This window comes from Triticum aestivum, chromosome 4A, assembly GCF_018294505.1.
Source record: "Triticum aestivum cultivar Chinese Spring chromosome 4A, IWGSC CS RefSeq v2.1, whole genome shotgun sequence".
NCBI lineage: Eukaryota > Viridiplantae > Streptophyta > Magnoliopsida > Poales > Poaceae > Triticum > Triticum aestivum.
The window spans coordinates 20148462-20164140 of NC_057803.1; the positions used below are offsets into that span (position 1 = coordinate 20148462).

A 15679-nucleotide genomic window follows, 5' to 3' on the forward strand; every position below is an offset into this window, starting at 1 on the left:
TTATAGGGAAAAGGGGAAGGGGGCCGGCCCCCTCTAGATGAGATCTAGAGGGGGGGGGGGCGGCGGCCAAGGGGAGGGGGGCTTGCCCCCCAAGCAAGGGGGCGCCCCCCTTAGGGTTTCCCCAAACCCTAGGCGCATGGGCCCTAGGGGGGTGTGGCGCCCCAACCCACTTGGGCTGGTTCCCTTCTCCATACAGCCCATAAGGCCCTCCGAAATAGGTGGACCCTCCCGGTGGACCCCCGGAACCCCTCCGGTGGCCCCGATACAATACCGATATGCCCCCGAAACTTTCCGGCGACCATATGACAACTTCCCATATATAAATCTTTACCTCCGGACCATTCCGGAACTCCTCGTGACATCCGAGATCTCTTCCGGGACTCCGAACAATATTCGGTAATCACATACAAGTCTTCCTAACAACCCTAGCGTCACCGAACCTTAAGTGTGTAGACTCTACGGGTTCGGGAGACATGTACACATGACCGAGATGACTCTCCGGTCAATAAACAACAGCGGGATCTGGATACCCATGTTGGCTCCCACATGCTCCACGATGATCTCATCGGATGAACCACGATGTCGAGGATTCAATCAATCCGTATACAATTCCCTTTGTCAATCGACACGTTACTTGTCCGAGACTCGATCGTCGGTATCCCAATACCTTGTTCAGTCTCGTTACCGGCAAGTCACTTTACTCGTACCGTAATGCATGATCCCGTGATCAACCACTTGATCACATTGAGCTCACTATGATGATGCATTACCGAGTGGGCCCAGAGATACCTCTCCGTCATACGGAGTGACAAATCCCAGTCTCGATTCGTGCCAACCCAACAGACACTTTCGGAGATACCTGTAATGTACCTTTAGAGTCACCCAGTTACGTTGTGACGTTTGGCACACCCAAGGCACTCCTACGGTATCCGGGAGTTGCACAATCTCATGGTCTAAGGAAATGATACTTGACATTCAGAAAAGCTACAGCAAACGAACTACACGATCTTTGAGCTAAGATTAGGATTGGGTCTTGTTCATCACATCATTCTCCTAATGATGTGATCCCATTGTCAATGACATCTAATGTCCATAGTCGGGAAACCATGACTGTCCTTTGATCAACGAGCTAGTCAACTAGAGGCTCACTAGGGACGTGTATTCACACATGCATTACGATTTCCGGATAACACAATTATAGCATGAACAATAGACAATTATCATGAACAAAAAATATAATAATAACCATTTTATTATTGCCTCTAGGGCATATTTCCAACACTTAATTCATTATGAAGAGAGAACACATAGCAAGTACATGAACAATTGAAGAACACATAGCAAGTACATGAACACATAAATGTACCACTTACTTATTGAAAACCTCACAATTGTTGTTTAGTAAAATATCACATTTGGGCAAATCAGTCTGGAATGCCCTAACCCAAGTGTTAGGCCTCTTCTCTACAAGCCAAGCATGAGCCTCACTATCAAGAAGTCTCATCTCTTCCATATATTCTTCATACCGGTCAGTTGTGGTGCACCTAGCTATCTTCCAGAGTTGGTTTTTCAGAACATCTCCTCTGTATTTCTCTCTGAAATTCTGCCAAAGGTGCCTGACACAGAATCTGTGTTCTCAGTCATGAAAATGCTGCTCTACAACATTTATTAGGCCCTGCAAGTTTTGTAAGTCAGTCAGTAAGTAAGTGGATATCAGACATGCCAGTATGTAAGTAACTATGTACATATCTTTACCTTTTGCTTATCAGACATGACAGTCCATGCTGAGGTGTTCTGAATCCCAAGATCCTGTTTCAGTGTTCTCATAAACCAGCTCCAAGTGTTAGTATCTTCAACATCTACAATGCAGTGTGCCACAGGATAGATACAATCATTAGGATCCATGCCAACTGCAAACAGAAGCACACCTCCATACTTAGTTTTCAAATGACATCCATCAAAACAAATTATGGGTCTACACCCTGCAAGGAATCCTCTTTTACATGCATCAAAACTGAAGTAGCATCTGTTGAACCTTGATTCATTGTCCAATTGAATGAAAAATGTGCTGTCAGGGTTGGATCTTCTAACTTTATTTGCATAATCCCAAAGCATGTTGTACTGTGCCTCCTCATCTCCATGGATTATCTTCAATGCATATCTCCTTGCTCTGCTTAGTTTACTACAAGAAGCTGCCATATTCCAGTCCTTTTGCACTAACCTCCCAAAATTTCTCAAATTCATTCCTTGATCTGCCCTGAAGTACTCCAAGTACTTTTCTGCAAGATATCTAGTAGTAAATGCCTTTACTTTCCACTTCTTAGAACATTTGTGTTCATCATTGTAACTCTTGATGACCATGCAGTTTGTTCTGCTATCATAACTACACCAAATGTTCCAGGGGCAGTGCGACTGACATTTTGCTGAAATTCTTTTCCTGTCATTTACTGGCAATTTGATCTCAAATCTATTTTTGCAAGCATATTCTCTCACTGCTTTTCTAAACATTTCTGGTGACTGGAAAACTTGTCCAATTTTGAATTGTGGATCATGCAAATCTTCCTTCTTAAAGCTTTTAAATTTGTACTTTGCACTTGGTTCATCATCAGAATCTGGGAGCTCAAGGTCTTCTTCATCTGATCCTTGTACGGGGTCTGGCTTTGCTCTAATATGAACATCAGTAGGCTCCTCCACTGTCTCCTCTTTAAGATCATCATCTAAATCACTGACATTATAATCACTATCTACAATCTCATCAACATAGTCTGATCCTTGTTCACTCCCATTTACTTCAGCATCAGAAACCGACCCTTGACTGTCATATGCAACAGAGCCATCCTCTTCACTCTGCTCCACATCTTCCTCCTCATTTGCAGCTGCTTCTTTTGCTGCTTGCTCTGCAACTGCTTCTTCTGCAACTTCTTGTGCATAATTCTGTTGTACTGCTTGCTCTGCAACTGCTTCTTCTGCAGAATTTGTTCCTTCTGTTGCTTGCTCTGCAAGTGCTTCTTCTGCAGCTTGTTCTGCAGCTTCTTCTTCTGCTAGGTCTGCATCATCTGTAATGGTGACATGAGTGACAAACTTACACTACGTTTTTTCCACTGCTTCCTCCTTAATTTTCCTGTCCAATAAATCCTGCTTAATCTTCTGCTTATGCTTCTCTAGTGCTTCCTCCTTAATGATCTGAATTGGTTTGATAGGACTAACAATAGTAAGCAGGTCTGCTACGGGAAACTCTATCACATCATCCCAGTCAAACTGCCTGAAACTCTCATCATGATCAAGATACATTTGCAAAAACTAGTGCCCAAATGTTACATGTGCCCTCATGTTAAGACAGTTGTCATTGCAAGTGATCTTCACAAGACCACCTTCAGTCATTGGTTTATCAGACATGCAGTAATACATTTGCAATCTCCCCTTCACTTCATAGCCCAATTCTTCTACCAGATCTTCTAACTTCTCGACAGTAAGTGTATCCCCCTCCACATAATCATACCACATGTTTTCTCCATTGACAAATGCACGATTTTTACCAACTCCAAGGAAATAGCCACCAAAATTGATGCAAAGACTGAAGTTTGATAAGTAGTCAATTTCATCTGCAGATTTACATAAAACCCTAGATTAACTGCCTAAAATCCATATTAGAACGGAAACCCTAGCAGTAACATCAAAATCTGAAGGCAAATAAGAGCGTGCAACCACCTAATCGACCTCAAATCGATTAGATTCAGAGAGAAAAGGGGGGGGTTTTACAGAGGTTCAGGGAGAAAACAGGGGCTTACCATACACAGGTGGTGGGTCTCCTTCTGCTCGGCGACGAGGCGCCATGGTTCAAGTCGTCGACGAACCCTCTGGCCGCCGTCGCTCCGTCGGTGGATGCCTCCGCCGGCGGCGACGAAACCCTAGCCGATCAGCACCGCCATCGCTTCCCCTTTCCTTTCTCCTCTCCTCTGCCTCGGAGGCGTCGATGAAAAGGTGAAGCGTGCTCGACCAAACAGGGGGAGGGAGGAATGCAAAATAGCTCGGTCGCTGCTCGCTTCTTTAAGTTTTGTCGACGTGTCATGTCCAACTGGCGAGTCAAAGCGGGTTTCTGGTCAAATCGGGCCGATACGAGCTGAGACGGTATGGGTTACCGTATAGTGACCCGGTTCAGCGAGCCCGCTGACCGTAACGTGCGATTTCGTGAATATAGTGATCAAAGTGAACCTAAAGTCAAGTTCAGTTACTGTAGATATAATTTTCTCCCCGCGAGTCCTCGGCGTCACGGGATTTCACCGCACCGGGCCGAGCGCGCGCGCTGGCTCACGGTTATTTCCAGCTGCCGTGCCCACAACGGAAGCGGACGCCGAGCGTAACGGAAAGATCCTCCCCCAAAAATCCCCCGCCCGCCCCCAAATTCAATACCCTCCCTCCCCGCCCACGGCCACCGCCTCTCGCCCCCCTCCTCCCCTCCACCTCCACCTCCACCGCCGCGCGCCACCCGCCCCCCTCCTCCCCTCCGCCTCCGCCGCCACCGCCGCGGATGGAGCTCGTCGCGGCGGGTTGCCAGACGGCGGCGCCGTTCGCGCTCTGCCCGGGCCAGCATCTGCTCGCCGTCGGGATGGCGGCGCAGGGCCGCGGTGACGCCGGGAGACGGGCGTCGCGGGTGGACGTACTGCGCCTTCTTCGGCCCAACGGCGAGCACCACCTCGGAGGTCCGCTGAAGGTGGACTGCGTGCTCGGAGCTCCAGGCCTGCGCAGGCTGGCGTGGTCCACGACACCGACGGGTTACCAGCCTGACTTCGCGCTCCCAGATGAGGTGCTATACCAGGCCGGCCTCCTCGCCGGTGGATTCGAGGACGGCACAGTGCGCATATGGGACCCTAAACCCGCGCTGCGGTACCCCCCCCCCCCCCCCCCCCCCCCCCCCCCTCTTGTGATTTGATTCCCCTCTTATCTTCCATTAGGATATTCTGTTCAGAAATTCAAGCAATCATCAAGGTGAAACACACTGTTGCTAGGGTCCCAACATTCTTAGTTTTGTTCCTAAGGTTGATTCTGTGGAAGGCCGTTTATACAGCAGACTTAAGCACTGATGTTTCGACTAGCGCATGTAGTACTACTTAAGTCCTTCACATTCAGAATAAAAACAATATCGGCGGGTAGCTATATGGAACTAACATACATAATCCATGAACTGCCTTCTTAAGTTTGTATGATACTAGACACTATGGTGCGGGTACTTACTCTATAGCATACAAATGCAGTGTCAACATTTACTCAAATAAGCATATCTTCATATACAGCCGCATAGGAGACACACATGAAAAGGAGCATGAAACAGAAAATCAATATGGGCCTTATTACCATTTTACTGGTCACATATCACTGGATTCTGCAGGTCGTCCACCAGCTCAAGGCTGATGATGAGTTCTGGTTCAGGAAGCTTTAGGGGCTGATGCTGAGTTCTGGTTCAGGAAGCTTTAGGGGCTGATGCTGAGTTCTGGTTCAATAAGCTTTAGGGGCTGATGCTGAGTTCTGGTTCAGGAAGCTTTAGGGGCTGATGCTGAGTTCTGGTTCAATAAGCTTTAGGGGCTGTTTGATGTGGCCATGCCAATCGTTGGCTCGCCAAATAATTGGCGCTCGATTTCCCCACCCACGACCTGCCAAAAAGTTGGCTAAAAACTGAACTAGAGCTGCCGCTGAGCCATGAGCGCACCAATTATTTGGTCCCCATCGAAATGAACACCCATGCTGGATCAATGTCCAATATTTTGTCAGGGCTTCTCAGGGCAATTAACCAAACAGCCCCTTGTGTTAGTCTTTTTTCAGTGTAGTTTGTGTGGCCTCCTGGTCGTTGCTACTTATGTAGTTTAGTTTAGTTGGTCTACTTGGTTCAGGCTGGTTGTAAGGTCGTCGTATTCAGACTAGGGAACTTTGGTTGTTGATATCATTTGCATATTTCAGCTTGCACTTTTTTTGTTGATATCCTGATATAAAATTTGAATCTGTCTTACCTAGTGCCATTTGCTACTTGTGCAGCTGGGATTTGGGTGAGGGAGTTCCAGAGAAGCCTAAGGCTGTATGGAGGTTGGACGACGATCCTAAAAATGCGCTTACTCTGGAAGCACAAATGTACGTGTGTTTTCAGTGCCATGTGTATTTATTCCCAACACCATTAGTTTATTCTTTATCGGTACTTCTCTATTGTGTTGCAGCCCCGCAACAGTTGCAGATATGCATGCCAAAGTAAGAGAAATGAAATGGGCATTGTATTACGATCACGACTCGAGAGGTATGAAGAGGGCCGGTGTCGGTGTCAAAACCGGCGGATCTCGGGTAGGGGGTCCCGAACTGTGCGTCTAGGCCGGATGGTAACAGGAGGCAAGGGACATGAAGTTTTACCCAGGTTCGGGCCCTCTTGATGGAGGTAAAACCCTACGTCCTGCTTGATTAATATTGATGATATGGGTAGTACAAGAATAGATCTACCACGAGATCGAAGAGGCTAAACCCTAGAAGCTAGCCTATGGTATGATTGTTGTTCTGTATGTTGTCTATTCTATCGACTAGCCTGGCCCTGGTTTATATAATGCACCAGAGGCCTAGGTTAACAAGAGTCCTAGCCGAATACACCGGCGGGGAGAAGTCCTTGTCTTGATCGCCAAGTCTTTGTGGAATCTTCCTTGTATGCGGCAGCTGTCCGAACTGGCCCATGAGTATACGGCCATGGGGGGCCCCGGCCCAATCTAATAGATCGGGAGACGACGTGGTGAGTACCCCCTAGTCCAGGACACCGTCAGTAGCCCCCTGAACCGGTCTTCAAGTTAGGGACGCTCCTCGATTCTTCCGAACTGTTCTTCATCTTCGGTCGTCGGTCTTGAAAACTGGTTCAACAAATCTTCTTTATCTTCGATCTTGAGGATCGCCGAAATGCATTTGACGAGTTTACACGTCGGGTATCCGAGGAGCCCCTTTAAGTTTCCGGCCTTTACCAATGCCTTGTTATTTTTATGCCACACCTCGGTTTGAAGTTGTTCCCGGGCGGCAGCGTCCTCTTGCGTCCGAGCTCCAACGCCGGACTGTATTCAAGGTATCTTTTGCAACCGAGCACCAACGCCGGACCGCTTCCCAGCTCTAACGCCGGAATGTATCCGAGCTCCAACGCCGGACTATGTATCCGAGCTCCAACGCCGGACTGTATATCCGAGCTCCAACGCCGGACTGTATCTGAGCTCCAACGCCGGACTATATCCGAGGTGTCGTAAATCACCTTGGTTCAAAGAGGTTTGAAGGAGTTTAGCCGAGCTTAATGCCGGAAATGCCCTCTATGGAGCCAGCCACTAGCGCCTGAGCTTTATGCCGGGCTGCTTCCGAGGTGGTGCACCACCCCGAATGTAGGCCGATTTTTGTGAATATTTTTTATTGGTGCAATTTATTCTCTGCCGAGATATATAGCCAGTAGCCCTCAAGGTGTGTATCGGTCTAAAACCCGAGATGCACCTGAAGGATGACGTAAGACCGCTGATCCCAGTAGCCGTTGAGACTCAGGTTGATTTGCAAAATCGGCCTGAGGATCAAGTCCAAGCTCGGCAGAATACTTCGGGACACTAAAAGCGTCGTGCTCAGTCCTCGAGATTCAGGTTGGGTGCGGCCGACCAACCTAAGGATCAAAATCTCCTCGAAAACTATATTGCACATAAAATTTTCTGCATTGGACAAGCAATGCAGTAGCCCCCGAGACACTGGTCGGGTGGCAACACCAGATCAGGGGATCAATGTGCCCCTTTAATATTTGTAAATAATAAGCCCGAAGCCCAGTAGCCCCCGAGCCTTAATGCGGGCACAGGTGGCCGAACTAAGGATCAATATCCATAGTAAAATCACAAATTATGTGTAATGACTCTATGTATCCAAGTACTTTACGTCATTAATGCTCGGATCCGCATTGTACAAAACTTTGTTGACCGACCATCGGCTTCCACCTCCTCGGCCAGTAGCCGAGGAGTGTTTGTCCTACTTTATAAAGCCTTTATGAGGGCAAAGATTTACAACAAACAAGGCAATCTGGCCATACGGTTTTATAAACAAAGGTACGCAGAGAGTTATATTACTGTTTAACAGAAGAAATGTCTTCCAAAGAAAATAGTCCCGCTATCGGTTCCTTTCTTTGGGTTGTCATGCTAAGCATGATCATTAAACCTCAGCTCTAATGTAAGAGCAAAATATTGAGGATTTAGTTTGGGAGGCCAGTTAATAGCCCCGGTAGTGTTCGGCGACAGTTGGGGTCAAGCCGTAAACACTTCGGCCAATGTTATGAACGGCCCATCATTTAACATAGTCATCGGATCGCTGACCAGTTTACGCTTATTGTGAAAGTCAGTTTTCGGCTTTCTCCACTGAGGTGCTTAACCATGTGAGCTGGAAGCACAATCGCAGTGGTTCTCCCTTTGCACGCCTAGCCGAACAAAACGGAACGTAGGAAGCAAGTGCAGGAGCCGGGCAACCCAACTATTGACCGAAGACACAATTCGAAACCGATGCATATATAGCAATATCTGAGAATGTTTTTGCCGAATCCCTAAAGGTGTCCGGCGTTGCACTGCGAGACTAATGCTGGAAAAGCACAAATAGTTTAAAAGTGCCAAAAAGCTTGGAAAACCAAGAAACGTCAGTAAAAACATGACGTCCGAACAATATCAAGTGTTCGGTGCCAATCCGAAAGTTGGTCTTAGAAAAAGAAGTGCTTCTGTCGTGCTTTAACATGATACATCCTATCTCAAGACTTCGAGCGGGTCAGCCTACGGCTTCAACCTCCTATCCCGAGGGCGGAGTACTTCTCATCAGGCCAGTTTAGCAAACTAAACTCTAGCGGCTTTGAGAGAGAAATTAGGCTCCCCGGCTAGTGACCGCACACTCGTGTCGAAAAAAGGAGTGATAAATAATAATAATAAAACTTTGCAACGACTAAGAAGAAGAACACTTATTATAAAACGGCTCAAATAAACTTAAGAGCCCCCAAGTGACTTGGGTAGAAGAATGATTGCATGTACCGAAGTACTTATATCATATCTATGTTCAACCGAACTTTAAACGCGTCTTAACCGACCGTCAGCTTCTCCCTCTTCGGTCAAGGACCGAAAAGTGTTATGTACTCCATCGGTCGAGAATATCGACGGTGTTTCCAATAACCAGGCAATCAGGCCATAAGGCTGTAACAGACAAAGCGCGCTCAGGGAACTTATGCTATATTACCGTGAAGTGTAAGAAGCATCTTCGAAGAAAATAGTACCCCCACCGATACCTTTCTTCGGTGCTCATTGTTATTATGAGACTTGTGCAATAGATTTTTTGTACTCATGAGTTCCGTTGTGTGCCGACCATCATTGAAAACTATAAGAGCGCTAGCTTTCGGCTTCACCCAGTCTGAGGTCCGGCTCGGGCGACCCGATCGTGACAATCGCAGAGGTGCTCCCTTTACTCCCTAGCCGAACAATCGGGAACGTAGGGGTAAACACAGGAGCGAGGCAACCCAGCTTGCAAATCGCTTAAGTCAATATGGTGCATATTGTGGCGTAATACACGAACAAGGAACGAAGCCGTACAAGTATAATCATATGCAAGTGGAAAAGCTTCATGAAGGAAGCCCCCAAATGAATTGGGTATTTAAATTTATGCGTCACAAATAAAGTTTGGACAGGGAAATTTTTTACAAGCAACTTTTTTCCAAAAAAGTATAATGCTTGGTCGAACCGAACACAAGTTAGAAATTAATGCTTTGAGCATGAAAGCGACTTAGCTGGTTAATGTGTTCGGTATTGATGACGCGGTCCGAGCTTGATGCGGGGCAAGGTTCCATCCCCCAAGCTGGTCCCGAGGTGGCGGAGCGGAGAGCTCGACACGCCGAAGTGGTGACATAGCACGGTCAATGCAGACCGGCAGAGTGACGCCGAAGTCCCCGGATCATTTTCCTGTGCACAAAAATAGTGCAAACCGGAGATAATAGTAATAATGATAATTAAAAAAATGTTGCATAATAAATAATTTATGCAAAGTGAGAAATAGAAGAAATATGGCCTGGCGCCGAAGTCAATGTCGATGCAGGGCATCGGCGTGATGTAGTAAAGGCGTGGCAAAGCCTGAATTCACAGGTCGGTCCGAGCTCCGGATGCGACGTTCGCCGGACTATGTACGGAAACTGATCGAACCACCACGCGACCGTCGTTGATGCGGTCACCATTTGATAGACCTGTGTACATATCATGGACAAACCAGAGTAATAATTCCTTAAGAAAAATGAACCCAAACAAGCAAAAAATATTGGGATTAATAGCACCTGGTTTATTTGTTATAGCAATCCGAAGGAAGGTGATTCCCAAAATTGGGACTCGCTCCGCACACCCATTGCCTGATGGGCGATAAAACGATGGCATGGCAATGCTGGTAAAGGTTGACTTGCCGAGGCAAAGCCCTCGGCCCAGCTAATGTGACGGAGCTGGTCGGCTAGTGACGCCGAAGTGTCCGGAGTAGGTTGATGAAGAGATGGCGAAGCCCCCGGTCCAGCCGAGATGTCGAAGCCTCGACGTCAGCCGATGAGTCGAAGTAGGTCGGCATGATGGACACCAGCTTGAAGAAGCAATAGTGCGGCCCTGTCGATGCAGGTCGTGACGTGGTCGATGCCGGCTTGATGAAGCGACCGTGCGGCGATGCCGGTATGCCCGCTCCGTGTAATCCGTGAGGCGGCGATGTTGATGATGATTTATCCTTCGCGATGCCGGACTCTTGTTCGGCTTGCCGAGATGATGATCCGAAGAAGTTGAGCTCGGCTAAAAGTGACGACGTGTCTAGCGCAGGTCGGCAGCCGTGGAGTAATATTGCCGGACTGGTTTGACACCAGCATGATGTTGAAGATCATGTTCGAAAGATCTTAAAGTTAGTGGGATGTGTTCGGGAACAAAACACAATACCCCATACAAAACTTCCTTCAAAAGGGATGTCCGAAATCCCGTTCATAAAAAAGATGAACTCGGGTCGGATTCGTTTTCGTGCAGAAAACAGATCCGAAAAGTGATGCACTAATCGGAAGGTTCCCGGAGTTTGGACGGTCGGATCGAGCTGAAATTTTGAGAGGTGGTAGATATAGGAATTCCGCAACCGATCAACGGTTGGATCTTCCAAAGGACGTCCGAGCTAGAAGCTGGACACCACGCCCTAAACTCATCCAAATTCCCATCCAGATTTGACAGGGCTCCGGTATATCGTGGATTGCCAGAGATTCCTCCATCGGAACTCGACGAAATTTTCCAGGGTTGTTATAGACTCAATTCCGCACAATTCCACCAAAGCGATCGTCAAAGCGATACTCAAGGAGGTGGTGGCGGCAGATACGAGTTCGCTGTCCAAAAAAAAACAGCACGGTCGCTTGAGGGCAATGTTGACGTTGAGCCCCCGAGCTCCATAGATGATTCCTCCGTGATCTTGATAGAGATCGGAGTTGATGTTTGATGAAGGCCCTCGTCCGAACATGGTGATCCGAACACGGGGCGCAATTCTTGGTCGAACCAAGGTGACCAGTCGAACTGGTGACGAAGACGCCGAAGTCGCAGTTGATCTGCAGGCGAGCCATCGATCCTTTTGTCGATCACACAGTGGAACTCTCAATGAAAGCACCAATGTCGGTGTCAAAACCGGCGGATCTCGGGTAGGGGGTCCCGAACTGTGCGTCTAGGCTGGATGGTAACAGGAGGCAAGGGACACGAAGTTTTACCCAGGTTCGGGCCCTCTTGATGGAGGTAAAACCCTACGTCCTGCTTAATTAATATTGATGATATGGGTAGTACAAGAGTAGATCTACCACGAGATCGGAGAGGCTAAACCCTAGAAGCTAGCCTATGGTATGATTGTTGTTCTGTATGTTGTCTATTCTATCGACTAGCCTGGCCCTGGTTTATATAATGCACCAGAGGCCTAGGTTAACAAGAGTCCTAGCCGAATACACCGGTGGGGAGAAGTCCTTGTCTTGATCGCCAAGTCTTTGTGGAATCTTCCTTGTATGCGGCAGCTGTCCGAACTGGCCCATGAATATACGGCCATGGGGGGCCCGGCCCAATCTAATAGATCGGGAGACGATGTGGTGAGTACCCCCTAGTCCAGGACACCGTCAGCCGGCCCTGGGCCAGGGCAGCAGGGGCGACGGCCCTGGGCCCAGCCAAACTAGGGGCCCCGACCTAGTGCTGCAACCTGCAGTGTATACATAGATATGGGCCTTGATAAATTGGTGCAAATAAGAAAATGCCTCTAGAAAGGAAGGCCCATCTTGTACAGAAGGCAGAAGCCCAACAGCCGAGTGGCCTGAACCTGAAGGCACACATGCACATGGCGAGCGATTTTGTTCCTCGTCAGACTACACACCGACGCCGGTTCGTTTTCTCGCCTGTTCGCCTCCACAGATCGGCCGATCGGGGCATCCGGCGACTGCGAATCTGCGACAGCTGCCACCGGCGGATGCTGGCACATAGGGTGCGTTGGCAAAGAATAGCAGGGGACAAAGGTAAATATCTAGATGAATTTCTCTCAGCCCTCAATCTTAATCTAGTGAATAGTCATTAATCTATAATCTTCTTTCTACGGCAGAGTTCCATCATCTGTTGCTGCCGACTTGGTCGTGAAGACCTGGACTTGTTGTAATCTTGTTTCCTTGATGATTGATGGATAGCTGAAGCATGAAGAACACGGATTGTCACTGATTTACTGCAACCTTCAGCCTTCAGGTGCCTTCACTCCTTTTCTTGCAAACATGCTGTCCAAAAAAGACGAAAAGAACAGATAATTCCATTGGATTGTAGAAGGGAGCTATGCATAAATATATTGTAAGGAATGAATCTACTGATAATCTTGAGGAATTAGATGGCGCTGGTGCTGAAGAACTACAACCTGCTGAGAATGAGACCACTGTTTCTGGAGCCGTTTCTCATGATTACTGAAGGCTTGGAGGTTTGTTAGCATGTCATTTCTTTTTGTTTATGCTCTGTAACTTCTATGATATATGATTCAGACCTTAAGTATGGCATTGTTATCATATATTATTTACCAAGACAAGGAAAATTACCACTGTTTATTGTAGCTTCGCAAAAAAAAATCTATCAATGCATGGAATTATATTTTTTGCCTCCAATTTCGCCACTGGGCCCATTCATTTGAGTTCGCCCCGGGGCCTCCGAAACTCCAGGACCGGCCCTGGGTATGAACACTCGCTGTTGATGTTTCTTCGGTAAGGCTATGGTTACAACACTTCAAGAGTCTGTTAGGCTTTTGCTGGTGCTGATGTTACGTGGCACTTTCTTTCCTGTACTTTGTATATATTTTGACTCTGACTCTGTTTATCCGTTATCACCAAAGATAGTGGGATCCGGTCTTTTGATTATATGGAATAGAAAAGATAACAGTGGGTGATTCCACAATTCTGACCATGCTAATGCAAAATAATGCAGCTTGGTTAGAAGATGATATTGTCTCCAAAGATCCAGAACTGTATCTGTATCCCGAGGAGGGTGAGATGGAGCTAGTTGCGAAGTGCAAGATTTTCCAAGGCCCAGTGAGTGTTTTATTTTATAATTGCTCTAAATGGTACACACGATCTAGAAGTTGGAACAACTTAAATATTGGAAACTACTGCAGGTTTTGGGGTTATCTTCCAATGATCTGCATCCGTATTGGATTGCTACTGCTGCTCCAGGTGAGAGCATCTATTCAACTATTTGCCTTATCACTTGTTCAGTTTCTTAGAGTTAGTCCTGGACTGATAGTCAGTTTAAAGTGAGTAAACAACATTCAACTGGTTGTTGGTTGGCACAAGATGCAAGTGTGCTGTTGGGATATAATCATAAATGTGGTAGTCTTGAGAGGTTATCCAGTTGGGTATTTTGATGATATCATGCTTAGTTCCTCTGGTGTTATGTAAACAGGTTTGTCTATGTTTTTTTCAGCTTAACGATTTCGGATCAGTGAAAGAGGAGAAGGTGCAGATGACATCCCTAAAATGGAATAAGATATACCCTACAGCCCTGGCTGCCACGAGCAGCAAAGGCACCACAAGTAATCTCTGTGTGTGTGTGTGTGTGTGTGTGTGTGTGTGTTCCTATCGCATGAATTATTTCACAGAGGTCTGGGATCTCAGAGCTGCAAAGCTGATGACAGCATTCGGCAATACAAAAGTCAAGAGCCTCTCAGATCTGGAGTTCAGCTGGAATAATCCCATGCACTTGGCCGTTTCAACCGCAAACAATGGTACTTCAGCAGCTGTGACGGTATGCCAAAAAATATTTTTTGTGACTTATTATGGGAGTCACTCTGTATTTAGTCTCTGATCAGTTGATATTTGGCTTCTCCTCAGGTTTGGGACATGAGATTCAGCCGCACGCCCTATCATGAGTACAGCACCGGTACCTCAGGTGTAAACTGTCTCTCTTGGAATCGGTCTGGCCAACTTCTTGCGTCTCATACCGACGGTACGATAAGCTGCTGTGATGTATACAGCAAGGAGGTAATATTGCAATGAACCATAACTTGCATAGTTTCACATTTCGAATTCATATAAAGCAGTAGTGATCTGTGTGTCAATTACAATGATACAGGGGTTGACTAGGGCTTGGCATGGTGATCTGGGTGTCACTTGGACACACTCTGAGAATGCATTTGCCACACTGTCCTCAAAGTATGGAGTCAGGCTGCATGAGATGTAAGTCGAATGATTTCCATTTCTTTTCGTTGTATTCTGCACCTCAAAGTATGGAGTCATTTGCACACTGTCCTCAAAGTGACCTTTACGAACTTTTAACAAATTTCGTTTTGTATTTTACTTTTGTAGGAGTGACCAGAGGATTTACCCGTGAACCTGTGATGACATGACTGAATAGTGATTGCTGGTGGAGAAGGAGATGCTTCAAAAGCCGAGCTAATGGATACTGGAGATTGAGAAAGAGAGAGAGAGAGAGTCGACAACCTTACGATGTAGGATGTAGAAAATACTAACAATACCATGCATTTGTTCGATGCAATTCTGTTCGAGGCAACTTAACACGCTTTCTTCCGCATGTCCCACAAGGAGATAGGAAAAGGAGATGGGGGCTCACGTGTACAGCCCTTGATTTACTGGTTTTCGATACCTGTATATGCAAGTGAGATAGATTTACAAGTTTGATTGATTGATTGATTAATCAGTTCCGCATTGGTTCTGGTTGGGCGTGTTGCTCGGTTGTACTCACGTCACGTACGACTAGTTTAACCTCCGAACACGTACGGTAGGAATGTACGGATTGGTTGAGGTGATGTTGCAGGGTGAGCTCTTTGTGTTAACATGTACTCCTTCCGTCCCATAATATAAGAACATTTTTTACACTAGTTTTTTTTGAGGGGGCATTTTTTACACTAGTGTAGTGTCAAAAACACTCTTATATTGTGGAACGGAGGGAGTATATTGCTAGAACTCTATGTTGCGGCCTATTCATCTTGTTAAGCTAGGATTCTCATGTTAGCCTCCCGATGTAATCCTTCCTTGTCCCTCACGTTGTGGCGATCCTTCTCATGGTCGTACTCCTCTGTCTATTGGGTCTGGCGCCCCATCTATATAATATGATCGTTGTGATTAAGGAAGGGTGTTAACATGTATATTCCCAGGACTCTATATGTTGCGGCC

General features: G+C 46.9%; 1 protein-coding gene across 4 annotated transcripts; it reads left to right on the forward strand.

Annotated features, from left to right (window-relative positions):
• Positions 1 to 4424: 4424 nt before the first annotated feature.
• LOC123084855 (uncharacterized) lies at positions 4425 to 15178 on the forward strand. Of its 4 annotated transcripts, none has more exons than XR_006439430.1 (12): positions 4425 to 4884; positions 6028 to 6120; positions 6204 to 6415; positions 12435 to 12535; positions 12619 to 12755; positions 12892 to 12978; positions 13476 to 13579; positions 13663 to 13720; positions 13971 to 14291; positions 14378 to 14527; positions 14619 to 14722; positions 14852 to 15178. XR_006439430.1 is itself a non-coding variant. In XM_044506388.1 (12 exons), the coding sequence occupies exons 7-12, from the start codon at positions 13682 to 13684 to the stop codon at positions 14874 to 14876; spliced, it is 537 nt and encodes a 178-aa protein (XP_044362323.1). In that variant the 5' UTR covers positions 4425 to 4884; positions 6028 to 6120; positions 6204 to 6415; positions 12435 to 12535; positions 12619 to 12978; positions 13476 to 13579; positions 13663 to 13681; the 3' UTR covers positions 14877 to 15178. The 4 variants fall into 4 exon arrangements, 3 of the variants coding, with proteins under 3 accessions (XP_044362323.1, XP_044362322.1, XP_044362321.1); XM_044506388.1 differs by having other exon boundaries at positions 12619 to 12978; positions 13971 to 14079; positions 14182 to 14291; XM_044506387.1 differs by lacking the exons at positions 4425 to 4884; positions 6028 to 6120; positions 6204 to 6415 and adding an exon at positions 11750 to 11777 and having other exon boundaries at positions 12619 to 12978.
• Positions 15179 to 15679: the final 501 nt, after the last annotated feature.